The sequence below is a fragment of the Daphnia pulex genome, chromosome 6 (genome assembly GCF_021134715.1).
Source record: "Daphnia pulex isolate KAP4 chromosome 6, ASM2113471v1".
NCBI lineage: Eukaryota > Metazoa > Arthropoda > Branchiopoda > Diplostraca > Daphniidae > Daphnia > Daphnia pulex.
Window position 1 is genome coordinate 5015322 of NC_060022.1, and position 26467 is coordinate 5041788.

The following is a 26467-nucleotide window of genomic DNA, read 5'->3' on the forward strand; positions in this document are numbered from 1 at the left end:
TGGGCCGCAACATAAATGTTTGAGAGAGTTCTGGGTCCCTATAAATCAGTTGACACCGTCGTCGGTGCAAACGTCGACTAACTCTGAAGAGCTATCATAACACTAAAACTATCAGAAAATATGAGTCCTGACAATCTGAGAAGTCGTTAAGTTCTACGCTACGAAAATATTCGACCGTAGTAATAGTAGTAGTAGTAGTGTGCAATAATAATCATCCTTCATCTTCGAGACCCGAGTGACGTAACGTTAAGAAAAACCAACCGACATCCGCCAACATTTGAAAGCGAAGTGGCAACGCCGCCGCCATCGAAAAAAGGCTACCCTTCCCCACAGGAGAGGGAGGGAAACGTCAGTCAGTAGTCCCGAGAACTCACGAGAGTTTGTGTGTGTGTACAGTGAATGTGTGTGTATATGCTGGCAGTGAAGAACCCTTCCTTCATTTTTAGATTTTCTTCTTTTTTTTTCTCGAATCGACGTTGTTTTCCCTCTTGTTTGTTATTTTCTCTCTTTTAACTGGATCGACGAGGCCGATGACGTTTTAATGGAGGTCTCGTCTGCAAGGCTGGGTGCAAGTGTGTGGCCTTAAAGAACGCACATGGGCCACATCATCACCAACAGGTTGGGATTGCACAAAGTTTCGGAGGAAAAACGCGAAAACTTGCAAGCAGCGGGCGTTGCCTAGTGCCTTAGCCATTGTGTCTGCAGCCATTCCAGCCAAAAACACTTGCCTCTCTGCCGGACTCGATTGGCTGTCCTTTTCTCATGGCCAAAACACTTTTGACAGGATACCCCAGCTATGACAGCCCATCTTCTCTCTCAGTTGGTAAGTCATTCTTGTGTCAGAAAGCCACCACTTTGATTCCCCGTTGTTCATCTAGTGTGAGATTCCAGGAAAGCTTGTATAATCACACATTAGTCAGCTCGTGCAGACTTCTGGTCTTTTATTGGTTCACAGTCTGGGGCCAGCCCGGAAACTAGTGAATGGCTGGCATCGAAACCCAGCTGTACTCAGGCCACTAGTGTTGTGCGTGTTTCTTTCCTCTCCCTTGTTGACATTTTTCAATGATCTGGGAAACCGGTGGCAATGCTTGGTCGCTCAAGTGTCCAGAAACTGCAATGTGCTCTCACTCATCGGTCCACACACACACACACACACACATATGGCTGCAGCAAACTCACCTTGCTCAAGTCTTCCTGTAGGCAGAGGCATTTCATACGAACGCAAACGCCGAGCGGCAGAAGCCACATGCCTTTTTTATTTTTTTCTAGGCAGGTGTAATGATCCGTTCGCCCCGGATGAGCACAACTGCGTGTCCGAGTCTAAAAACCTGTGTCTGAGAGAAGAAGAAGAAGAAGAAGAGTTGTTTCTCAAACGGGAGCCGCGTCTGCATTTCGGCAACTGCTGTCGTCGACAAGTTGCCTTGCACGCGATTCTCCCGACAAAAAAGAAAGAAATATCCCGAAGAAGAAGAAAAAAGAAAATGAAAAAAAAAGATGAGAGATGGAAGAGAAGTGGTGAGTTTATTGTTGTTGGCCTTGAGACGTAAGCATTGGCTGGAGCCAGGCAAAACATCTTGCACGAGTATAAAGCTACACCAGCCTTTTCTAAAGAGGCTGCTGCCATTTCTTCTTAGCTTTTTTTAAGGGGAGGGGGGGGGGTGGTTATGTCTTAACTGTAGTGAAAAAGTTGGGCGAGAGAAAAAACAGCCGGGCGAAGAAGAAGAAGAAAAACAGGTAAATAATAACAAACTTTTTTCCTTCTTCTTCTCACCCGGCCAGTGAGATGAACGGAACGTTTCATCATCGAATATAGAAAGAGAAATGTGTCGTGGGCGTGTGTTCCAGCCGGCCGGTTTTTCTCTCTTCTCTTAATCTTTTCCATCTTGATGTGTAACGTGTTGAATACTTTTCCGGCTATTTTTTCTTCATTCCTTTATTTTGTTTTTGTCTGTTCTCTCTCTCTCCCTCTGCCGAAAAAGTTCATTTGGGATCGAAACCGTTAGCGCGTGGGTACCATAGTTGTGACGGCTGCTGTAGCCATATCTTTTGTGTAACGAGAAAAAAAGGGAATAAAGATGTGAGAATATGCGACGGAGCGCAAGAAGAAGAAGAAGGAAAACGGTCCAGCTTGGTGTGTAGCCCCGGCCAGCCAGACTCCTCTCTCCGTCTTTCTCGGCCAACTGTTGCGCCTGTCGAAGAAAATCACGGTCACCTCTGTCTCTCTCTCTCTCGCGGGGGGCTAAAAGAGTTTTGTCAGCCAACACCTGGTGTTAGACCGCAGTTCTTTTTCTTTTTAAAACGAAAAAAGAAAGAAAATTAAATTCTCTTTCTGCGTCTTAACAAACGAGCCACACTCCATCAAACACCGGAGCCAAAGCAGCAAGTTCCCGTGGGTTGTCCATTGTTTCTTTGGTAGCCGGCCAAACGAATGGCCTTTACTTCGAAATAATTTAAAAGAAAAAAAAAATCTTCTTTTACATTAATTCAATCGAATCTTGTTTAATAGAAGAAAATCATCGCTGTAAATTAAAAAAAAAAATTGATTTTTCCAAAAAATCCCCTCAACAAAAAAAGAAGATGAAACTAAAAACAAAAGAACGTCGTTTGGAACACCTGACTAGTTTCTGGCCGTTGGTTCGAACGGCTTGAGCGTGACGGGACCGTGTGTTGTACCTCTGCCCGAGTTGGTTGGTTGCGTTTTCCCCTCTCTTTTTTTTACTTCTTCTTCCATTGCGGAGTTTTTTGGTTTTTTGCTCCGGCTGTCGGAACTTGATGCTGACGAGATGTGACGCCGTAACCGCCCAGGCTGCGGCTATGATAACCTACAACAGTTGCAGGAGCAGCTAGAGACGAAGGATCTTTTAATTGGGCACGCGTCTGGTCCCGTGCCAACGGGACTCGGGGGGTCTCTCTTGTGTCTTGGGAGTGGGGGGGGGAGTGGAAGTTATAGAAGGAGCCGGTTGTTTCTCCCACCGCCAAGTCGTTCCATATATTTCCAAGTGAAGCATTCTTCTTCTTCTTCTTTCTTTTTGGACCCTTTTCATCCAATTGTCCATATCGGCTGCTGCTGCTGTACTAGTGGAAATATCCGGTTCTTGTTTGACTACCAAATTCAATCAGGATTTCCAAGGGGACACAAATTCAATTGCCACAGTTGGCTGAGCGTGAAATGAGATCGGTCGTCTTACCGTTGCTGGGCGTCTCTCGTCCTGTCTGTGTACTGAATTTGTTTTTTGTCTTTTTGTTCTTTTCTCTTCTTATCCACACAGCGAAGGTTATCGCACGAAAGTTTGAAACGCCGATGACAACAACGTGTGTTTGTTTCTGTTGTTGCGCCCCATCTCAGAGCGGGTGGTCCTCCTCTTGTGTGTCTATTATTTCTACCGATGGAGATGTTTTGTCAGTCAACCCCCCGGCTCATGCCCATCACACCCAGCACGAACGTTGTCTTCGAAGACATTAGCGCGGTTAATTGGCTGTGCGGAGGAGCTCCTGTGTGTGCGTTATGAGTCGTTTTCTCCTCTTCTTCTTTTTCTTCTTCGTGTTGTTGTTGTTGTTGTTACCGCTCCCGATTTGCCAGTGTGTAGCCATTGTTAGTGCGTGTGTGGGTTCGAGGCTCTGAATTTTTCCTTTTTTTCTTCTTCTCAAGAGGCTGAGATCCTCGTGACGCGCATGACTGGACTTGGCGTCGTCGGCGGCCTCCCCTTTTGGCCGGCGCGAGGCTGATCCGCCAAAGAATCTCTTTAGTGTTGGACGAGCCTCTGGGCCGGACGCAGCCGTTTGACTCCTCGTTCAAAGACGACGACCCCCCAAAGTGTCTCTCTTCTTTCTTGTTTCTTTCTTGTTTCTTGTTTCTTTTTATTTCGACTCGGATGTGCAATCCGGTCGATGGACGCAGGCCGATGGCAAGAATTTCTCTTTGGACGCGCCCGGGTGGCGGGCGGTATAAATAAGATGTGGAATCCGCCTACTCGTGCTCTTTGCATCAGCCGGACGGGACGACGCAACTCGCTCACCTCTGTGCCGTGCAGCAGCAACAACAACAAGGGCAAAGTGCCGCGGCTGCTGTTGTACGTGTTGTTGTTGTGTTGTTGTCGGTGAGTGTCGTCGGGTGGGCCCAACAACTTACGCACGGCTTGTGTGTAGTGTGTTGTGTAGTGTGTGTGTGTGTACTATTATCCAACTGCGCTCTCGTCCCCTGGACTCTCGACAGAGACAGAAAAGATAAAGCGGGGGCTAAAAATAATCCGCATTGCCGGAATAGTATCGACCTCTTGTTCTCCTTGTGTCTGCCACGACGACAACGACGGCGACGTGGAATTATCAAAAAGACAATTGGATGCTCCTCTCCCTCCCTCTCTCTCTCTCTTCCTTCTTATTTCATCCGCAAAAGTCGACCCACATTCGCCCACCTCCCAACTGACGTCTAAATTCGCCAGTGGGCGCCTGATGGTCAACAACAACATCCCGTCTCCTTCAATTTTTCTTGATTGTTCAGAAAACGTAAGTTGCTCAACTCTTGTGTGTCTGTGGTCTCTGTGTGTGGTCTCTGGTGATTGGGTTCGAGAGATTGAGAGAGAGGCCAACACAACCAATCGGGATGGCCCGGATAATGTCGTAAGAAAAGAGTTGACGCGTCGTGCAACCAACTCGTTGATGGATCACTTTTGTATTTTGGCCAACAAGTCATTTCGCCAACGTGGTTTCGCTGCTGCCCTGACTGGATGCTCCTCTCGCGCGCACGGGAGAGGGGGGGGGGGAATTGCATCGCATTCCGGAATTTGCGTCTGAAAAAATTGTCATCTTCTTGGCTGACGGATGCCCAAGCCCAAGCCAACATTCATCAAAGCCGGAAGAAAAAGTAACAACAACAACAGCAGCGGAGGAAGAAAAAAAGAAAAATAGGTCCCCCCACCCACCCACTAAAAATAAGACAAAAAGGAAAAACAAACCAAAACCAACAGCAGACAATAGAGACGTCCATTTTTTTTGGGGGGGGGGATAATGTGTGAAAGACAAAAAGGGGAACACGGGCAGAGACGGACACGAGAGAAAACAAAAACACACACAAACAGTTATACAACTGGACCCAACTGGGCAGGACGTTCATTGAATCTTATCTCTCGCTCACGCGTTCACGCCTTGTTATGACCAGCCGCCGACGGTGACAGATGGCTGACCGGAAATTTCAAATGATAAAATAATTGACAAAATAAAAAAAGTAGATTTTTGATATTTTTCATTATTTTTTCATTCCGCTTGACGGAATCGAGGAGAGAAGATGAGAGAAAAGAAAAAGAAAAAATCCCGTTACTAAAAATTCTGAAACGGTATTGATTATTTCGTGGATTGACCGTTCATTTTTCTCCGTTGGAATTATGTTCCGAGTTTCAATGTCAGCCATTCTTGTCTTGATGGGAATATGACGTAAAACTCGTTTTTTATTTGATTTCTTTTTTAAACATGTGTAATTGATTTGTCTATTTTATTGTTTGTTTCTTTCTTGTCTTTTTCCTTTGATCAGGTTTTAGATAGTTGCATTTCGTTGGAAACGGGTCGGACTCCGGCTGCCGGATCGTCTTTCTGTCGGTTCAAGCCGAACTGAAAGAGCTGGATTTATGCGGCTGGATTCTGTGGACGCGTGATGAAGTTACGTCACCAGCGTCGACATCATCATCTTCATCATGGAACCAGAATCGCGATACATTGTACAGGTAATAAACTACTTTCTTCTTCTCATCTCCTCTGAATTATTCAAACCTTTTCCTCGTGACCGGCAATGGCTGGGGAGAAAGTATGTGTGTGTGTGTAGATTTGTTACATACGAGTGCAGCAGCAGCAGCAGCAGCCGGCCCGGAATAAAGTCGAAACCCGGAAAAAGAAAAAAAACAAAGTTGACACTTTGTCTGTCTGTAGTGAGGAAACTTGTTTCCCCTCCCTCCCGTGCCATAAGTCTCTCTCGATGATGATGCGTGTCGAGGAAATGTTATGTTCACTCGTTGTCATGTTCTTGACATCTTGCCCGCACCTCTCCCCCGACCGACGCAACTCCGTTGTTGGTCATTGGCGCCCGTCTCCGTGACGGATGGAGCCATTTATTTCTTGCGTGCAACAGCTGGAACATAGTGACGCGTGTATGACCCAAACGCACAAACGGAAACGTGAATTTCTGATTGACCACCGCCGCCGACGCTCGTTTTCCTCCGTCTGGGCCCTTTTTTGAGTATTTCCATTTTAATTTTGGTTTTTTGTTTCTTTTTTTTTCCCATTTTTGGAACGCAGGTGTTTGTGGGCGCCCTGTCGCCCGAATTCGAGGCCTTATCGATCGAAGCCCTCAAGGGCACGACGGCCGACGAGATGGTCTGCTGCATCGTCGACAAGCTGCAGCTTCCCCTGCCCGTCGAATCTTATGAGCTGGCCGAAGTGGTGGGCAATGCCGTCGGACAGGAGTGCAAGGAGAGGAGACTGGCCTCTCACGAACTGCCGGTCGCCCTTATGCTCCTCTGGCCCAAAGTCTCGTCGCCGGCCCAGGAGACCGCCTCCGCCCTGGCCGCACTGGCCGCCCACCGCAAGCTTCTCCAGCGATCCATTTCCAGGTAAAACTGCGCCAAATGAAATAATTTGAATAAATCGATTGGCCTTCAATCTTTTAATCCTTCCACTCATCAATCAGGACGCTGGAAAGTCGTCCGATCGAAGAGGAAGGAGCCGATTCCGGGGCCGTGGCGCCGGATGACTCGCAGCAGTCCGAGTATCGGTTTTACCTGCGCGAGAAGCTCAACGACACGGTGTGGTCGGAGGCGCTGAACGCGGACCCGCAAGTGATCCGGGACTACTTTTACCGGTTCCTGTACCAGCCGCGGGATCGCGAATACCCCGACCTGTGCCAGTTGCCCGACTTGAACGAGGAGACTCTGATGGACAACCTGCGGGCCCGCTTCCAGGCCGGCCACATCTACACCTACGTCGGCTCGATCCTAATCGCCGTCAACCCTTTCAAGTTCTACCCGATTTACAACCCCAAGTACGTCAAACTCTACCAGAACCGGCGGCTGGGCGAGTTGCCTCCGCACATTTTCGCCGTCGCCGACGCCGCCTACAACGCCATGATGCGCGATCGGAAACCCCAGTGCATCGTCATCAGCGGTAATGATCCTGGCCAAGTTATCTCTTTTCTAGAATTGGTTGTTGTCGTCCCGAAATGGGATTTCTAATATTTCTAAATCTCGTGGAATTCGGCTAATGGATTCCTTATCCGTTTTCGTTTTCTTTTTTTCCCGTTTCGGTATTGTTCACTTGATTGTTGTTGTTGTTGTTCACCGAAAAACGCGATAGGTGAATCCGGTTCGGGCAAGACGGAGTCGACCAACTTCCTGCTGCACCACTTGACGGCCTTATCGCAAAAGGGAAGCCAAGGCTGCGGCGTAGAGCAGACCATACTCAGCGCCGGGCCCGTCCTTGAAGTAAGAAGTCCCGTCAATTTTTCTTTCTCTCTATTTTTGATTGGATTGGATTGGAGATTTGTTTTTTTTCCGTCTTCTTCTGACATGTCGTCGAATTGATTTTTTCGGACAACTCAAGGGGGGAAATTTCCTTTTTTTTTTACTTGTAAACCGTTTTAAAATCATCAACGCCAATTAGTTAGCTATTTCTGACTGGAATGGATGTCGGGGTCCAGTAGTATATACCCCCCCCCCTGGTACTGGGCGTCGAAAAAAAAAATAAAGTGCCCAGCGTCGAACTCTGGAACGGGCCTCTCTTTTTTCTCCCAGGAGAAAAATTCCAGGAGCCCAGTCGAAGCACTTTGGCATGAATTCTTACACCTTGCGTCTGGGGGATGACGACCGGACTGAACGACACGCTCGCAAACGGCCCCTCTCAACCTCCACACCCTATTTTGGAATGTAAATGACGGGTTGAACGTCTTGATGTTATGACCTGGTTTTTATTTTATTTTTTTTTTTTATTTTTAAAAGAAAGAAAAAGAAACGGGCGAGTTTGCTCGGGGGACTGGAACAGCAGTGACAATTGAATGCCAGAAAATGAAACAGACGCAGAAGACGGACGGGGGGGGGGGGGAATAAAAGGCTCTCCACTTGTCACTGTCCTTTTTCTCTCTCTTTTTTTTTATGTTTGTGGAGATTGTTTGATTAAAAAAGACTGGGCTAAAATATGCGGATCAATGGATTGCATTGCACGATCACGAGTTGCCCTACAAAGCGCAAACTGGATCCCGGCACGAATTCTTCCAGAGAGGACAGCTAGGGGAGTTGGGAGTTTAATTCTTTGCGCCTTCCATCCTCTCGACTCTTGTATCGATTGTGACATCGGTCATTGTGGCAGCAGCAGCAGCCGTTTTCTATTTTATTTTTTATTTTTTTTGACTTTTTTTATTTTTAATTTTTTGTTTCTTGGTGGGCCCCGATGTTTTATCCATTTTGGATTAGATCCAACGTTCCTGAGAGTTTGGAGGGGGAGGGAGGTGGGTGATTGAGGGGCGGGTTTTTCTTCTTCTCGAACGGACGGGGGCAAAAGGAATCTGTCGATCGTTCAGTCACGACCAAATGGACTCTGTCCGACTCCGGCTCAAATTAGACCGTGTGCGACGCGATCGACTTTTGCACTCTTCTCTCTCCCTCTCTCCGTTCGTTCGTTCGTCCGTCCTCCATTTATATATTCCCCCTTTGGTTGTTCTTTCTTACAGCCGCTCATAAACGTTGAAGCGGCGCCATCTTCATTCCTTTTTTGAATTTTTCCCCTTTTTTTCTTTTCGTTTTGTTTTGTTTTTTTTTTTTTACTCTCACTACGGAACGTTTCTTTGTTTTTACATGCCCCTCGTGTGTAGTAGTACCTATTCTAAATGTCTATTTTTGTTGCCTTTTTTTTCTCTTTTTGCCGGCCCTGTCTGCTCCTGTTTTTAGGCTTTTGGCAACGCCAAGACGTCGCACAACAACAACTCTAGCCGCTTCGGCAAGTTTATCCAAGTCAACTATCGCGAGAATGGACAAGTTCACGGGTGATTAATCATGAAACGAAATGACTGAAGCTCTTTTTGGCTTTTGGTTTGTTTGTTTGTTTGGGCCTTTTTGATGATTTTCTCGTTGCGTTTGACAGGGCCCTCGTGCAAAAGTATCTGCTCGAGAAGACGAGGATCTGCTTCCAGGCGAAGAATGAGAGAAACTATCACGTCTTTTATCACTTGCTCGTCGGCTCCTCGGCCCAGGAGAAACAGGCCCTTCATCTGCTACCCCCGGAAGCATATCGATACTTGAATCAGGTAGGAAATGATGAAACTGGATTGGAAAAAATTCGACTGGAATTAAATTTTTTTTTTAAATCCTGCAACAGAGCGACTACCACAACCTGGACGAAGGTGACGAGTGCTACGAGCTGTCCAGGCTCAAACAGTCGATGGAGTTTGTTGGCTTCTGCAGCGAGACCCAGCGGCGCATCTTTTCCGTCCTGTCGGCCGTCCTGCACATCGGCAATCTCGAGTTCCAGCCGAAGAAATCGACGTACAATCACGACGAGTCGGTGACGGTCAAGAATACGGCCGTCGTGGCCACCATTGCCCAGCTGCTGAGAGTCAAGGAAGAGATTCTGCACCAGGCGCTCATCTCCAAACGTGCCAGAGCATCCGGAGAGACGCTCGTCATCAACTACCGTATGCCAGAGGTAAAGAAATATCCGCACGTCCGTCTCGATTTTTTGTTTTCTTTCCAACATTCTTCATCCATTTTTCTTTTTTTCTTTTTGTTATTAAATTTCCGGGGGGCATTCCAGGCGATTGCGGCGCGGGATGCTATGGCCAAATGCCTTTACGGCTCACTGTTTGACTGGATCGTCATGCAACTGAACCATGCCCTGCTGGCCAAGAAAGACGTCGACAAAATGCAGCGGGCCTACTCGATTGGGGTCCTCGACATCTTCGGCTTCGAAGATTTCGGCCACATGAACAGGTGAGACTGAGACTGAGAAGAAAGAGAGATCAGACAGAAAGAGAGAGATTGCCCCTGTCTAGAGGCCGGAACCGCAACCGGAAAAAAAAAGAAAAGAAACGGATTGGCCGACCTAATTCCTCTCGTCGGTTATTGTCTTTATCCGTCACAGTTTCGAGCAGTTCTGCATTAACTACGCCAACGAGCACCTGCAGTACTACTTCAACCAGCACGTTTTCAAGTACGAGCAGGAGGAGTACAAGCGCGAAGGCATCCACTGGGTCAACATCCAGTTTGTCGACAACACGGGCTGTCTCCAGCTCTACGAGTCAAAGCCCAACGGACTCCTTTGCATCCTGGACGATCAGTGCAAGTGAGTCTTTCATCTTTTTTCAAGTTGTGGTGTACGTGACCTGTTGGACGGCCATTGGCCGTTGATTTACCTCCCTGGCCGGCTCACTCGCTTCGACGATTTATGATTGCGCCGGTCCATTTTTATTCTCATTTCTCATTTCTTGTCTTTTCTGTGTCGCCCACGCGCCAGTTTCCCCGGCGCCACCAACGAGACGCTGTTGCAAAAGTTCAACTCAGTCAACAAGGATAACGACTACTACGAAGTGCCACAGAAGCGGGAGGCCGCCTTCATCGTCCGGCACTACGCTGGCAAGGTCAAGTACCAGTCGAACGAATTCCGCGAGAAGAACCTCGACCTGATGAAGGCTGACATCGTCGCCGTCCTCAAGTCCAGCCAGTACGCCTTCGTCCGCGAATTGGTCGGCGGCGATCCCGTCGCCGTCTTCCGCTGGGCCATTTTGCGCGCCTTTATCCGCGCCTACTTTGCCTTTATCGAGTCCGGCAAGCGACATCGCGGTGAGTTTCAACATTTGGAACTTGAAATTTTCATTTCCATTTTGATTTCATTTTCTTCACTTTTCTTTTTTTTAGATTTGACTTTGTCGGGCCAGGACAGCCTGACGGGCAAAGGGAAAGGTGGTGACAGCGCCCGGAAAAACCGGATGTCCAAAGCGAGAAGCCGGCCGTCGAAGAATTGGCGCAATTTGGAAACGGTTCGAACGCTGGCCGGGCGGTTAGGTCACAGCAGCTCGTCGCTGAATTCATCCGCGGCCCCTTCGAACGTTTCCTCTTCGCACGAAAAGTTGACGGTGTCGGCGTCCGGCACAACCACAGTCACAATCACGTCGGCCGGCAGCCACCAGTCGATCCGCAGCGAGAGCCTTCTCGTTGTCCACAAGAACGTGAAAAAAGCCCAGACGGTCGGCGCCCAGTTCCAGCACTCGCTTCAGAGCCTCATGGTGGCGTTGAACACGGCCAACCCGTTCTTTGTCCGCTGCATCAAAAGCAACCGACTCAAGGTGCTGTAACGAGCCCATTCAATTCCATTCCATTCATTTCACAACGGACTCGCACTCATTCTCTGGCACGTTCTTCATTCAGGGCCCCAACCAATTTGACGAGGAGATCGTCCTCCGCCAACTCCGCTATACCGGCATGCTGGAAACGGTTCGCATCCGCCAAGCTGGTTTCAATGTCCGATTGACGTTTGAGGAATTCATTCACCACTATCGAATCCTTCTCCCACGTGGGTTGTTGAGGTAAGTTGAACAATTGGTAGATGATAATCTTTCATGTCCGTCACTTATAATTTTTTATTTTCTGTTGGCAGTTCGCAATCAGACGTGCACGATTTCTTGTGTCGAATGAATCTCAATGCGGAGCACTACCAAATCGGCCACCAGAAGATCTTTTTGCGCGAGTCGGAGAAAGCCAAACTCGACTACCGGCTGCACCAGGCCATTTTGGCCAGCATCGTCACCATCCAGCGCTGGTTTCGCACTTGCCTGGAGCGGCGCAATTTCCTCTCGCTTCGCAGGGCCGTCGTCCGGATCCAGGTAAAAATTCTATTGTTACGTTACACGTTACGGAATATTGTACAAGTTTCTTTTTCTTTTTCTCTAGTCCTATGTTCGAATGATCAATGCCCAGCGCCAAGTGATGAACCTGCGCGTCCGTCACATGGCGGCCACCTTCATCCAGAAAGTCTGGCGCGGATATCAGGTCCGCCATTGGTACACGAACCTCCGCTGCTCGGTGGTGAGTTTCCAGTGCCGGGCGAGAGGAAATCTGGCCCGGAGGCGGTTCGAGCAGATGAAACAGCAAGGAGACGCCCACTCGGGCAAGAGCACCGACGAGGCCTTCCTGTCGAAAGGATCGTCGCAGGAAGAGCTGGACAAGGAAACCAAGGATCTGATCGAACAACTCAGTTCGGAAGAGTAAGCCGGAATTGAATCAAATTGAATTGAATATTTCCCAGTTTTTGTCTTGTCCAGTTTGATCATGACGATGACTTGCTGGTTAGGAGTAGCGGAATCCAGGAGGACAGCGAATCGGAACTGATGTATGCGGAACTGGCTTCCGGAATTCTGTCGTGCGCCTTGAATTTCCCGCTGCAGTCGACGGACGACAAACGGGATGATCTCAAACCGAAGAGGAGCAAGCCGTCGATTGTGATGGCCGCCGCCAGCAGCGCGGTGGGAGCGGCCGGACCCGTAGCCCATTCGCCGCGGATCGGCTCCATCGAGGAGCTGATCCGCGGGGCCGGCGATTCCAGCCGGACGGAGAAGAGCGGGGCCCTGCACAAAGCCAAAAAGCATTTGAAGACGCTGATGGGCGGCGGATCGAAGCGGGACAAGGGCGACGCCCTCCGCCAAATGGCCGTCCAGGGCAGCGAGGATCGCGACAGCGACTCTGAGAGCACCTTGGTCTCGGCTTCCCGCTCGACGTCGACGCTCAACTCGGCCTCGGACTTGGAGTACGACATGAGGTACGCCAGGGAGCGCGAGGCCAGGCGGGAAGAACGAAGGAGGATCATCGCCGAAAGGCTGGCCATCCGCAGCCGGGCCAACAGCATTTCCGACGAGTCGCACTCGCCCACTTGTCCCAATCCGGTGCTCTGTCGGCGCTACAGCCGCGATATCGAAGCGGCCTCCTCGTCCATCTACGGCTACGGACACTCGCACGGCCACGTTCACCACAGTCACTGCTGGACCTACAGTCACGCTGTCACCAGCCATTTGCCCATAGCGAGGTAAGTCAAGTTTGTTCCAGTCCGTGACGCTGGGCTGACGGGTAACATTTTTCTTGATTTGACGACAACAGGAGAGGCAGCAAAGATGGCGGGCGCAGCGTCAGCGTGGACGGATCGTGGCGAGGCAGCCGTGACAGCCTGCGCGAGAGAGCGGCCGGCGGAGCAGCTGGCGGGATGACGGCCTCGCCGCTGGCCCGGCGTCAAGACAGGGACAGCAGCCAAGCGTCGGTGGCCGTGTCGGTGACGTCGTCCACCTCGTCGTCGACGGCCACGGTCCGTTCCAGTTTGAGTCAAGTCCACAAGCTGACGCGGATGAGCAAGCTGGCCAAGAACGAGGCCTGCTCGCTCTGCTCAAAGACGATGAGCTCCTTCTTCACCCACGGCTACAAATGCACGTCCTGTCACTTGGTGTTCCATGCCAAATGCGTCCAGCAAGGCATCACGTCCACTCAGGTATCATTTCAAATTCGACTCGGCCCGTCACTCCCACTCCCCCGGCACGAGTGGAACCAATTCACAATTTTGCCCGTCTTGTTTTTTCTTCGTCTTTCTAGGCTCTACCACCCACAGTCCTAGAATGTGCGCGCCCTTCGGCCAGTCCGACCCATCCGGAACCGGATCCTGTCCATAAAATCCGCAAGGGTAGCCGTGAGACGGTCGACAGTTCGCCGGGCGTGATTCCGCTGGGCGGCAACAACGAGAGTTCCAAGTGGAACCTGACGGGCACCAGCGAATTTACCGATTCGACTCAAGAAGTGGTCAACGGCGGCCAACAGCTGCACAGGCTGGACGAGTTTATCGGCCACAAAATCCAGAACCTGGTCGATGACACTCGCGGTGACGCCGACCGAGTTTTCCTCTCGGCTTTACGTGAACTCAGAGGTAAAAAAGAATAATCATTTGATCCATTGTCCGTTTGGATATTTTTTTTCAACTCGATGGGCAATTTTTTAATTTTTTTGTAAACAGGATCTCTCATATCGGCTTACGGAGTAGCCTCCTGTCACGGTGGGGCTGAAGAGAATCCGGCCATTCGATTGACGTACCGCGACCTGATCGCCAATTTCGGCAAGATCGTCGAGTCCGTCTCGCGCGACGACACCAAATTCCCCAAGACGCTGGTGGTCAACGCCTTCCGTGGCTATCTCAATGAATTCGTGGTCCAGCAGAGGGTCGACGACAAGGAAAACAGAGCCAAAGGTACGCTGTTCATTCACGGACATGCCCAAATCAATCATGTCCGTTTTGATGCTATTCCAATCGATTTGATTGACGTCACAGGAGGTAAAAGGAGAAAGGAGCGATGGAAGAAACCGACAGCCGACAAGAGCCAGCGGGGCCGAGATCGGGAAACGAAACGGGCCAAGGGCCACGACGACGCGGCCCTGCGTCACATGGGCCACGAGTTCACGACGCTCAACAGCGTCATCACCATCCCGACGGCCTGCGAAGTCTGCTCCTCCTTCACCTGGCTCAAGGAGAAGGGCCTGGTGTGTCAGAGCTGCAAGTTCACCTGTCACAAGAAATGCTACACTCGAATCACCACGGCCTGCACGGCCTCGTCGGCCACACCTTCGGCGACGGGGCCCGGCTCGGTTGGCGGAGCTTCATCCACGTCGGCCACCATCAGCATCGGCGGCCTGCCCAACCAAGCGACCGAGTCGTCTGGAAGTCTCTTTGGCGTCACCCTGGACAAGTTGGTGGGCCTTGGCGGCGGCGCCGGATCTCAGCAGCGCCTCCCGCCCATCATCGAGAGGCTCATCTCGACTATTGAACTGGTCGGACTCTACACGGAGGGTCTCTACCGCAAGTCGGGCGTCTCCTCGCGCGTCCAGCAGCTCAAGAAACTGCTGGAGGAGGAATCGTCGTCCAGCAAGGAAGGAGCGGCCAGTCTGGTCGACTTGCAGGAGCAGCCCATCCACGTTCTGACGGCCGTCCTCAAAGCCTTTCTGCGCGAGCTGCCGCAGCCGCTGCTGACGTACGAGCGCTACGACGACTTTCTGCGGGCCGCCGACATTGTCGACGCCAAGGAGCGCATCTCCTCACTGATGGCCCTCGTCCAGGAACTGCCTCCGCACCACTTTGACCTCCTAGAGCGGCTTGTCTTTCATTTGACTCGGGTGGCGCTCAACGAGAAGTCGAACCGGATGGGCCCCAACGCCCTGTCGATCGTCTTCGCCCCGTGCATCCTGCGGACGTCCAAGATCCAGCAGGCCCAGGACTCGCTCTCCAACGTCAGCAAGCAAACGTCGGTGGTGGAGACGATCCTGACGGAGCAACTGCGCCGCGTCACGGAAACGCTGGCCGACATCGACTCGCTCGATTCGGTCTGCCTGGCCTACGTCGCCCGCCTGGGCACGTTGCGCTCCTCGAAAATGTTCCCGTCGACGACGGCCGTCGGCACCTGGGTCCTGCCCCAATCGGACGCCTCGTCGACGACGGACAGTGCCGGCGGCCCTGCGGCCAAAAACCCGCACCACCGCATCTTCCCGACCATTTCGGCTCCGGCCTCTTCGTCGTCTTCGCTCTCGTCTCTCTCGGCCCGCGATCAAGTCACCGAGGAGCGGATGATCCAGGAGCATTTGGATGAGCTCCGCGAAGAGAAGGCCGCCCTGGCCGCCACTCTGCCGTCGCTGGCCCGGGCCGCCAGCGACGACGACCTTCTCTCGACTGACGGCGACTTGGACGACCAGGACAGTCCCATCGGCGGCAGCGTCGACGACCTGCCGGCCAGCAGTCAATCGCGTTCCGATTCGCGTCCAAGAGGTAGGTGGAATCCATTTTCCAATTTGATTGCTGATGTTGTCCAGTTGTACAAAAGTAAAAACAAATCTGGTGGCTGGTAGAAAGAAACGAAACAAAAAAGAAATTTTGTAACGTTTTTGTCTGATGGCTTCTTCTATACGATTGTTTTTTCTTTCTTCTTCCGGCTGTTTATATGTTGATTCTTCTCTTCTTTTGGCTTTTTTTGTCTTTTTGGCTGCGCTTCAACTTCACGCAATCTCAAGCCGCTGATTTGTAGACTCGCACACACACAAAAGTCTTCCCCCCTTGTGTCTGAGTAATAGGCAAAAATGGGTTTCTTCCTTCGCGCCTACATCGGCGCATTTCATTGGGTAAATGGCTTGTATTAGGCCAGTCGGGTCTTTTTCTCTTTTATTTTTTTCAAAGAGGAAAAAAAAAAGACGCGCTGGAGAAACTCCTCCAACTACTCCGTTTGGCTTTTTTCTGCTTTTTTTGATACGCTCAAGTGCAGTGGCGCAGCGCTTTTTTCTTGTGTGTTTGTCTGTGTGTGTGTGTGTGTCTGTTTGCTTGCGAGTGACTAATGGGTGTTGGCCGGCGTCCAGCCAAACAAGTTTTTCTAAACCCTTAATAACGCGAATGCGCGCCTCCTCTTGTTGTTGTTGCTGTTCCTTCTGGTTGCGGATGCTGATGCTTGGGCCCCCCCCACACAGAACGCGGTTATTGCTTTTCTCTCTCTCTTTTGCGCCCGCCTGGCCTGCGGTCTTTTTTTGGATTTTTATTTGTCCGTCTTTTTTTGATTGCCCATCAGATTGATTTTGATTCACTTTTGATCCGTTCCCGGATATTGACTCATTTTTTTTTTTCTTTCTCTTTTTTTCTCCTTTAAACAAAACACAAATTCCGCAATTTTCCCTGTGTGTGTTTTGGTTTTATTTTTATTTTTTTTGCCTGGCGGCGTCCGCTATTCTTTTTTTAATTCAATCTTTTCCCCTCCACTTTCGGTGTGTGTGGCTTATTCTTCTTATTTTCTATTTTTTTATTTTATTTTTCTCTGCGGGGTGGGTTTCTCTCTTCCTTTCTGGTTGTGTCCTGGACTTGATGGCCATCAGACTATGAGGAGGAGGAGGAGGAGGATGACGGCGATTTGGAGTTTATCGACGCCTCCTACCCGAAACGGGCGTCTTTGCCTTTCGTCTCGCCATTACCGCTCCGTTGCAAAGCTGTCCAGCGTCAGCTGTCAGTCGACTAAAAAAAAAAAAAAAAGAGCAACAACACATATGTGTGTGTGTGTGTGTGTGTGACTGTGTTGCTTGTGCGTGGTAGAAGATAGAGAGCCACCTCCTCTTAACTACTCTGCCCCCAAGGCCATCACATGTCCGTCTTTCTCTTTTCTTTTTCTCCCATCCCTAACTATATGCCACATTACTTCCGCTGTCGCCTAACCAACTGACGGACCGACCGACCGACCCCTTTTTCCTTCTTGTGTGCTCTTACAGACGACAATGACATTTCTGTTTTGTCTTTTTTAAAGAGAAAATCGACTAACGCAACGTTTGATGGACCTTTTTCTGTTTGTCCAGTCTTGCCAGTGTCCGGTTGTCTAGCCGTGTCCTCATCCTCCTCATCCTCATCCTCTTGTACCGTCACCACCAGCGCCAGCAGCGCCAACAGCATGGCCTTGCCCGCCACCAGGACGACGGTGGCCGTGGTGCCGAGCGAACCACCGCCGCCACCGCCACCTGCGGCGCCGACGGCCAATCACCAAGACGGCGCCGGCTCGTCGATTGCCGCCAGACGGCGTTTCGATGCCAACAAAGTCGTCATCACGATTGTCGGTGAGCGGGCAAAGGACGTGCCGCCGCCGCCTCCTCCTCCTCCTCTTCAACAACAACAACAACAGCAACAACTGGCAAAGCAGCCGCTCACTCCCGACTGGGAAAAACGATTGAGTGCTGGGCGGAGGGCCATCGAGGAGCAGGCGAGGCTCATGCAACTGCCGCAGACGAAACATTCACTGAATTCGACGACGACCACCGTCGTGCCCGTCGTGCCCGGACAGCAGACGCTGATGATCGTCGACGGACGGCTGCCGCCCGTCCGCAAGAGCAATTTACAGCGATCGAAAATCGTTCAGACGCTGTCCATCCCGGCCGTCCCCGAGTCATCAACTGGCGGCGGCGGTGGCGGCGGCGGATGCGGCTCTGCCGCCGATCACGGCCAGCCGAAACGGATCACGGCCCTTAAAGCACTTCAGCGGCTCAAGTCGACTCTTTCCAGCCCGGCCCTGGTCGACCCGGCGGCAGAAAAGACGACGCCGGCGGTGGCGGCGGGAGAGTCGATCCAGCGTCGTCACGATCTACTCAACGGCGGCCATCTATTATTGGCCAACGGTAAAAGCGGGGCCGTCAAGAAGAACCTTCGGCGTCGACTGTCTGGCGCCGACGACGGCCATCGGCAGACTGACGGCAGCGTCATGTCCAGTTACCAACCGCTGGAAGTCGATCTCGACGATGACGCCATTATGGTTTAGACTTTAGACGTTGCGTTTTCTATTTTTCATTCCCTTTATTTCTCGTTTCTTTTCCTCATTTCTCGTTTTATTTTTTAATTCAAACCGAAAAGAAAAGAAAAAACGGGAAATTCAAATTCAGACAAAAATGGGAAGAAAATGTGCAGTGAGTCGAGGCCAAAAGTTAACAAAACGAAACATGACCGACTGTGTATTACGCCGCGTGCAATACTCTTTTTTCTTTTTTTCTCCTTACGTCTCTCTACGCCTTGCGCCTTGATTAATTATCGTCTACTTAATCGCCCGAAAAAAACACGATCGGATATTGCCGTTTCCTAAATTCGCCGGGAAATAAAAAACCAAAAATGTAATTTTTTCTTCTTTTTTTGAGAGAGATATGGGCCCGCCTTGTCTACCGCCACGTTCCTATTTTTTTCTGTTATTCGCTAATTATTTTTTTTTATTATTATTAATTCAAGAATTATTATTAAAAAAGAAAAAGTAATCTCAGAAATCGCCTTCACTCTTTAATTTTTGAGGGGGGGACGCTCTCACAGCGCCTCTTATTATATAATAATTAATATACATATGAATTTAAATAAGATCTTTTTTTTTTCCTGGCCTTTTTTTCGTGTGTCTTGCTCAGTGCCATGCTACTCGCTATCACTCTCCTATCCTCCGATTGTTGTATTATTGTATTATTGCGTGTGATGGAAGGGGGGGGGGACTGTCTTCCTGGAAACAAAAAACAAGAAAAAACAAACAAAAAAAGGGGCGCCGCGTTCAAATTGAGACGTCGCCGCTTGTCTTATATTTTGGTTGTTTTTGTGTGTGTGTGTTATGTTCCCACTGGCCGTGTGTGTGTGTGAGTGCGTGGATTTAGTTGAGGGGTTTCAATCCATCTTGTACCGGAGAATTTTTGCTACTTATTTGACATTGAAGGGAATTAGCCAACAGTCACCATCACCAAACAAATTAAGAGAGAACAAGACAACGAGATTCAAATTAAAACAAAAATAACTTAACACAACGAGATTAAATACAAAACAAAACAAAACCAAACTGAACAAAAAACGATTTAAATAATTTTGAAAAAACTCATTTATAAATATGATTATTATTATCTACACACACACACACGCAATGTCGAATGGAGAAAAATGAAGCGATTTGTTTGTTGCCTTGAAATTGATTTGCCTCCCGTGTCCCCTTTGTAACATTTTTTTTTGTGGTTAATTGCGTTTAATTAAAAAAAGTGGGAGAGAAAAAAAATCATGAATTGTGTGTCGCAAAGAAGAATCCTTCCCTCCTCCTTTACCACTTTTTGTTTGTTTATTTTTTTCTCCTCCGATTCGATGTGTCTCTCTCTCTTTTTCGATCTGTTCATTCAAATTTATCATTTTACAACCGAGTGCCTTTCAATAATAATTCAAAGACTATATACGTTCATTACATATTCATTCAACGTTATGATTACTCGCGTATGTTTTTGGTTGGTTTTTGATTTGTAAACGAGACCAGGTAGAGAGTCTTTTATCGATAGTGCCGGATCTGAAATTCAATCTTTTTTATTTATTTTTATTTATTTATTTTTTTAATATTTTACCTTTCGGCCTTTTTGATGCCGGCCATTTGGGATGCAAGTCGATCCTGGTTCGCCTTTTTTTCTTCTTCAAATTTTTATTGGCAGTGCCGGCACGGAATTATTTTAACGATCGAAAGAAAAACTCGGTTGCGTAACGTTCCCCGACACTGTCTCGACAAAAGAGTTGGATCATTCCGGTTGTTCTGACGCCACCACCGCCGCCAGTTAAACTTTTTTTTCTTATTTTTTTTAATCACGAGATCACGTCGTCTAGACTTTTCGTGATTTTGTTTTTATCGGGTGAAATTCGAAATTAAAAAACAAATCTCGAATCAATAATTAATTTCTTGTATTGTCTACACTTTGGGTCTTAGACAATAAAACTCGCGATACTTTTTTTAATTTTCTATGTACAACGACAGTGTTGGGGGTGAGGGTTAAACATTGACGATCGAAAAAAGGAAAAAACGACACGAACAAAATTTTCTTTTACGACAAATCACCAAGAGCTTGAAATGGATGACCGTTATTTACAGGAAAAATAATTTGATAATTGTTTTTTGTTTTTGTTTTTTCAATTTTTGATTGATCGACGCGATACGATCAATCGAGTTTTTACATTTGTGAATCAATCATCGTAAAAACTAATTTTTTTTTGTAGAAAAAGATTTGAATTGACTTTTGTTGCTGCCATCTAGTGGCGGACTTGTTGTTCATTAAAAAATCGGGAGGATTTCAAAGGTGTTGGATGGCTGGATTTTTGGCCAAAATGCAGCTCTTGTTCCACATGATCCTCTTGGGCGGGTTGATCTTTTGCACGGTGGGCAAGTAGACGATGTTGTGCGGAGCGTGGAGAAGCGGGGCCGCCTGGTGCGGATGGTGGCGGTGCTGTTGTTGGTGTTGTTGGCGGTATTGTTGCTGCTGTTGCTGCTGGATCATGGACAACTGGCAGTCCTTCCACTGTCCGGATCTCTGCTGTTGTTGTTGTTGTTGATGTTGTTGTTGGGGGACGTGATGGTAGGCCGGCTCGTGTTGGATCTGCCGGCTCTTGCCCCAGACGCTGCGGATCTGGAAGTCGTTGCGGTGGATGGGCACCGTGTAGCTGTTGCCCGTCAGCATGTCGTTGTTGTTCTCCCGGTCCCTGCGCAGCATGCGGATGGCCAAGAGGACGAGCAGGACGAGAATGCATCCGCCGGCGATTGGCACTGCGATGGTGGCCGCTTTGAGCCACAAATCCTGGCCGCCGTTTCCGCTTCCAACTGGCTGGCCGTCTCCGAAGTATCGAGTCTCCATGGCAACTGTCCTTGGTTCTTGCACGCCTGGAAAAGAAGAAAGAGATAATCACACGTTAATTTTCCTGTTTTTTATTTTTATCTTTTTTCTCTTTTAAAAAAATAAGATAAGGCCGACACACGAAGAAAGTTCCAGGAAAACAAAAGGGAAAAAATATAAGCGAACGTTATTTTTTTCGGTTAAAGAAAAAACAATCTTTTTTGGAACGCCCACCCTAATGATAGAGGGTGGAAGGAATGTCTGCTGGACTCATAGGCCTGTGTCTGTGTAGTTTAGTGGGTGTGGTGTAACTCTGGTACATTAAAAAAAAGGGAAAAAAGGTTTTTACACTGTTTTTTTAGACGAAGGGAAAAAAGAGGTTCTTCTTGTTTGGTTGCATCGTGGAAGGGAATAGGTACCATCCCGTGTGATTGGAAGCTCCGGCGCCTCTGGCGAAACCTTTTTATTCTTTTTCTACCTGTACACACACACACACACGCACAAGAACCTCCCACTCTTTTTCTTTTTACCTATACACTATCATCGGTCACATCGGCGGGCTTTTTATTTTATTTTATTTTATTTTTTCAAATAAGAATTGGTTAGGGGAGATTGTAGAAGAAGAAGAAGAAGAGGGCGGTGATGGTGACCACGCAACCCGACCTGAATAACTAACGGCTTTTGATTTTTCTTCTTCTTCTTCTTTTTCTTTTCCGTTTGTTGTTTTGTTGGAGTGGACGTGAGCAACATTTCCATTGCAAATCATCCTCCCCCCACCAGTACATTTGAATGATTTTTCTTACTTTTCTTTACCTTTCTATTTATAGAAAGGTTATAAGGTATAAGAAAAGTCTTCATCATTGAAAATCCATAAGGGAAAAAAAGGGAAGAAAAATTCGATCCCGCGGCCTACCGGATACCCGTCGATATTTGCTCCCCCCCAAACCGAAAAAACGACGGGCGGTTTTTATTTTTGTTTGAAAATTTTATTTCAATTTTTTTTTCCACCGCAACATTCCGTCGATTGTTTTCTTTTTCCTTCCGCCCCAAAGAATTGGGATGAAATTTCGTAATTTTCTTTAAAAAAAATTAAATTTCGTCCAATTTGAGTTGGAAGAAAAATAAAATAAAAGTAGAATTCCACACAGAGTAAGAGGAAACTGTTGGTGAAGAACCTTTGCATGTTTAGTGTTAAAAGAAAGAAAACAGTTTTTTTTTTCCAGAGGGTTCAAGTTTCGACAGTGACTCGTAAATTTCCTCCTCTTAAATAGCTGGTGGAAGAAGAGGAGGACTTGTATCTTCCACGGAGGATTTTTCTTGTGTTTTAACCCGAGGCCAAAAAAAAAGAAAAATAAAACAAAAAAGCTAGAGAAGAAGAACCCCCCAGTCGAAGAAGAAGAAGAAGAACAAAAAACCCATTTTCTCTTTTGTCTTTTCGACCATCAATTGACCTGTTTGGATTTAGAAGAAAGAAGAAAAAGAAGAAAAAAGAAAATCAGCCAAAAAGACTTTTCAGGGGCTTCTAAATGGTATGCGAGCACGCCACTGGAAAAATAAAAATCTATCTCCATCTATCTCCAAATCCCTATCTCTTCTTCTTCCCTTTTCCAAACGGAATACCTTGATCCCTCGTCGTCTTCTTCCTTCCTTATATATTCTAATCCCCCACCCTAGAAAGAAAAAGAGCCTAGAGCTATACACAAGATAAAATATCATCCCAGTTGAGCCCCTTGTCCTATTGTTGGTTCTAAAGAGACAAACTCATCGATGATGTGAATAACAAGTTGAATGGGTTCGCTCTCTCAACTGACGGCCCAGGCCAGCAGCAGCACAGCCCGGTGAAAGATGGCGCCCAGTCCGAATCCCAAATTGCTCCGAGGGCCTTTTTTTTTTGTTAGTTGGTTGTTTGTTTACTCGTTTTTTTACCTTTTCTTACGTCATATATTTTTTTAAGGCTTCTAATATACAGTGGGGCCATATAAAATGGCGCTATAAACCCCCTGGCGGCTTTAATTGGCCTTTCTTTTTTGTCTCCCAACAACAACAACAACAACTTGCTCCTCTCTTTCCATTGTTTGCCTGGGCCGTCTGTTTGTTCAATTATTTTCCGTTAAAAGAAAATAAAGAAGAAAGAAGAAAATTCTTTTCTGGTGTCGTGAAACCGTGTAACCGCATCCGCGCCCGTCGGCTAAACCGAGAAAACGAGTGCGTAACCGATCGATTTCGAAATGACGATGTTGTTGTTGTTGTTGTCGTTGCCCGTTTCTTCTTCCGCGTATTTTTGACAAAATAAAAAGTGAGTCAACTCACCAGAATTGGAAGATGTCGAGTCGTTGCGGTGGCCGCCGTGGGTCTGGACGGCCGAGTCGAGTCGCAGCTGGACTTGCTGGGCCCCGTAATTGCACAGGTCGTCCTGGCAGCAGAGGACCAGGGGTCGTTGAGGATGAAGGTGATGATGGCCAGCAGCGTGACGGCCGTTGCCGTGAGCTTGACTGCTGTGGCACACCTGATGATCGCTGGATCAAAAAAATCAAAAATGTAAATTAATTAATTTTTCCGAATAGAATCAAAATGGAAAATGTGTCGTTGGTTGGATTTTATTTTTACCTGCTCAACAGTTCGAGGCATCCGTGTCGTGATCTCGACAGGTCACTACGGTCGACGATTTCCGAGAAACACGTTCCCATGGCCGACTTGCACATGTAGCCGGTCGTGACACAGACGGGCAGATTGCAGTGACACCTCAACTCGTCTAGACGGACAAAAAGAAAGAAAAAGAAAATGAATAAAAATGTTATTTTTTCGGTGATAGGAGAAATGTTGTAGGTGTCGAGAGGAGAGAGTGGGGAGGGGGAGGGGGAGAAAGAGAAACGGACGTCTGTTATTCCAACTGTCCGTCTGCCCGGGTGTCGAATTGCACAAACTCGAAAAGTGAAAAGAGACACACAAACGGCCGACATCTGGGCGACACATTGTCGCCGCCGCCCGTCCGACCGCCGCACCCGTCGCTATTTATTTCTCTCTCTCTTGCCCGGCGTGCGAGAGATAACGAAAATGAGATGATAAGTAGACGGACGGACGGACGGGTCTAATCCGTGAACGGTAGCTCGGCTATATATTTATTTCGTTAGACGGGCCGTCGTCGCTTTTGTTTGTTTGTTTGGGCGTGTGATATTTACCTTTGGATTTGGTCACCTGGGCCAGGGCGTTCATCAGGTCGTCGATCGTTTCCATTGGCCTTTTTTGGGCCGACGCAAACATTTCGCTGGAATCGACGGAATGCCGAGATACAGGCGCCAGCCGTTGGCTAGCCGGCGACGGGCTGTCCGTGTCGATCACGGCCGCTCTGGCGGAATAACACACGCCGGCCACGATCAGCAACAGCGATTCGAAACGGGCCATTTCTGTTTTTTTTTTCTTTTTTCTTGAATTTGAATTTGAAACAGAAACACTTTGGGGAGGGGAGGAGAGATGATTTAATCCAATCAATTAACGCTCGAACGAATCCGGAATGGGCTGTGAATCACTAAACACACAAACACGGCGGATGAGAAAATAAATCGAATGTTTGTGTGCGGAATTTGGATGCGAGAAAAAAGAACACGTCTGTTCTGTCCAGAGGACGGATGACAACTGAAGTCTGGACCGGGTCCGCCCGATGTATTTCTATTGTAGCTGGGTGGGTGGTTGGGTTGGATTGGGTGGGTGGGTAGGAGGAAAGGAAAAACTAACAAGAAGAAGAAGAATGAGCCACAACAGACAGCAGGGGGTAATAGTGTGTATACCCCGGTCTATAGACACACACACACACACTATGTACACACACACAGGGCAGGCAGGCAGGCAGGCCAGCAGCCGCTTTTAAACGGGCCACGGGTAGACGGCCACAGTATACCAATGAGAGCCGTGGCGGCGGCGGCGGCAGCGGTGGTGGCGGGCGGCAGGTCGGAGCCAGTTTTTTCTTTCTTTTTTCCCTTGTGCTGGGCTCTCTCCTCTTTTGATAAGGAGCACAAGGATATATCCAGCCAGAAAAAAAAGGGGCGGGCGCAACCACTCAACTGTGGGGGCCCCTTTTTTTTCTTCCCTTCTCTCTCCTTGGGTTTGAAACGAGCGCCGGACCAATCAGGAGCCCAAAAATTTAAAAATAAAAAAGGTTTTTTCATTTTATTTTTTGCCTGTGTGGCGGCAGAGCCGAAACGATGGCGCCGACTGTCTTGGTCCTCTCTCTCTCTGCCAGTGTAATTAGTTGGGGCTGGCTCCTATCTCTTCTTATTTCTCGTCTGGCCCCCATCGTATACACCAGTATATACACACACACACACCAGCAGACTCTCTCTCCACCTGGTTCTATTGAGAGAGAGAGCAGCAGCAGCAGCTCCTGATGGCCTGGCGCCACACGGCCACAAGATATCGCGGACTTTTCTTTCTGCTTTTTTGGGAACAGGGAGGAAATATACACTCCCCTCTCTTGTCTCTCTTCTCTCTCTGGGCCCTTTTAACGATAATAAATGAAGCCTCCAGCTACTATCTTCTTCTTCTTCTTCTTCCAGACTCTCTTGTTTCAGCCATGACTATACTACCGTATTTTTCGACTCGATGGCTGTGCTGCTGGGCCGCGACTTGTGTTTTCAGAAGAAGAAGAAGATCCACAGCACACAATTGTTTTGTTTGATATTTTTTGGGGGTTCCGACATTTGCTCTCTCCATTGGCTATAAATAAATAGCCGGCGCCTAGACAAATAAAACGCAAATGCGCGAGCGGTTTGTGTGTGCACCGCAGAGTCGCCGGCGATTTTTGACTTTTTTCTTCCTTTTTTCGGTGCATGGATAATTTGGGTATTTTCTCTCTCCACCAAAAAAGGCATGGATTTTATTTGCAGGAACTAAAATAGCAACAACTACTACTACTGTTGTTGTTGGTTGTATTTTTAGACGACACGGAAATCGGCTTTGATGTTTTTAGTCTCTCCGGTTGACTTTGTTTAATTCGATCCCACATTTAAAAGTGTCTTTTTTTAGTATCGATTTTGGCTTTTTATTTTACATTTTATTTCGGTTTCGGCTTTGATTCGGAAGGGAGGAAATAAGGAGAGACGGGTCCGTTTGTTTGTTTGTTTGTTTGTTGATTTTTCCCGCATTTTAAATGATGACCCCCCGATGGTTTTCACGGGAAGAGAATCAACAAGATGGACTTTTGCTCTTATAAGGGCATCTCTATATACATGTTGAAATAGAAGAAGAAGAAAAACTACCTGTTACACACAATGAGTGTGTGTGTGTGTATACACTCGGTCGGTCGTCCGTCGTCCAAA

General features: G+C 48.3%; 2 protein-coding genes across 6 annotated transcripts; one reads left to right on the forward strand and one right to left on the reverse strand.

Moving 5' to 3' along the window:
* Nucleotides 1-323: 323 nt before the first annotated feature.
* Nucleotides 324-19768, forward strand: LOC124196039 (unconventional myosin-IXb-like). Of its 5 annotated transcripts, none has more exons than XR_006875544.1 (22): nucleotides 325-823; nucleotides 5525-5714; nucleotides 6283-6596; nucleotides 6674-7146; nucleotides 7336-7463; nucleotides 8922-9016; nucleotides 9115-9277; nucleotides 9349-9675; nucleotides 9784-9959; nucleotides 10111-10311; nucleotides 10483-10808; nucleotides 10884-11311; nucleotides 11394-11551; nucleotides 11623-11848; nucleotides 11916-12229; nucleotides 12316-13044; nucleotides 13116-13497; nucleotides 13599-13926; nucleotides 14014-14244; nucleotides 14326-15810; nucleotides 16053-16160; nucleotides 16899-17035. XR_006875544.1 is itself a non-coding variant. In XM_046590823.1 (22 exons), the coding sequence occupies exons 2-21, from the start codon at nucleotides 5685-5687 to the stop codon at nucleotides 17036-17038; spliced, it is 6654 nt and encodes a 2217-aa protein (XP_046446779.1). In that variant the 5' UTR covers nucleotides 325-823; nucleotides 5525-5684; the 3' UTR covers nucleotides 17039-17068; nucleotides 17370-17438. The 5 variants fall into 5 exon arrangements, 4 of the variants coding, with proteins under 4 accessions (XP_046446776.1, XP_046446778.1, XP_046446779.1 ...); XM_046590823.1 differs by lacking the exon at nucleotides 16053-16160 and adding an exon at nucleotides 17370-17438 and having other exon boundaries at nucleotides 16899-17068; XM_046590820.1 differs by lacking the exons at nucleotides 16053-16160; nucleotides 16899-17035 and adding an exon at nucleotides 17370-19768 and having other exon boundaries at nucleotides 324-823.
* Nucleotides 19769-20215: 447 nt separating this feature from the next.
* On the reverse strand, nucleotides 20216-25140 carry LOC124196040 (protein tweety-like). The gene is made up of 4 exons (XM_046590824.1): nucleotides 24335-25140; nucleotides 23763-23907; nucleotides 23466-23671; nucleotides 20216-21202 (listed from the first exon to the last, which is right to left on the reverse strand). The coding sequence occupies exons 1-4, from the start codon at nucleotides 24555-24557 to the stop codon at nucleotides 20619-20621; spliced, it is 1158 nt and encodes a 385-aa protein (XP_046446780.1). The 5' UTR covers nucleotides 24558-25140; the 3' UTR covers nucleotides 20216-20618.
* Between the last annotated feature and the right edge of the window lie 1327 nt (nucleotides 25141-26467).

What these genes read in the sequence shown, in the direction of transcription:
- LOC124196039 (XM_046590820.1), top strand. Translation starts at nt 5,685, where the DNA reads ATGGAACCAGAATCGCGATACATTGTACAG. An exon ending in CTCCAGCGATCCATTTCCAG is followed by an intron (nt 6,597 to 6,673) that starts GTAAAACTGCGC and finishes CTCATCAATCAG; the next exon opens with GACGCTGGAAAGTCGTCCGA. An exon ending in CATATCGATACTTGAATCAG is followed by an intron (nt 9,278 to 9,348) that starts GTAGGAAATGAT and finishes ATCCTGCAACAG; the next exon opens with AGCGACTACCACAACCTGGA.
- LOC124196040 (XM_046590824.1), bottom strand. Translation starts at nt 24,557, where the DNA reads ATGGCCCGTTTCGAATCGCTGTTGCTGATCGTGGCCGGCGTGTGTTAT. An exon ending in CCAGGTGACCAAATCCAAAG is followed by an intron (nt 23,908 to 24,334) that starts GTAAATATCACA and finishes TTGTCCGTCTAG; the next exon opens with ACGAGTTGAGGTGTCACTGC. An exon ending in TGCCTCGAACTGTTGAGCAG is followed by an intron (nt 23,672 to 23,762) that starts GTAAAAATAAAA and finishes TTTTTGATCCAG; the next exon opens with CGATCATCAGGTGTGCCACA.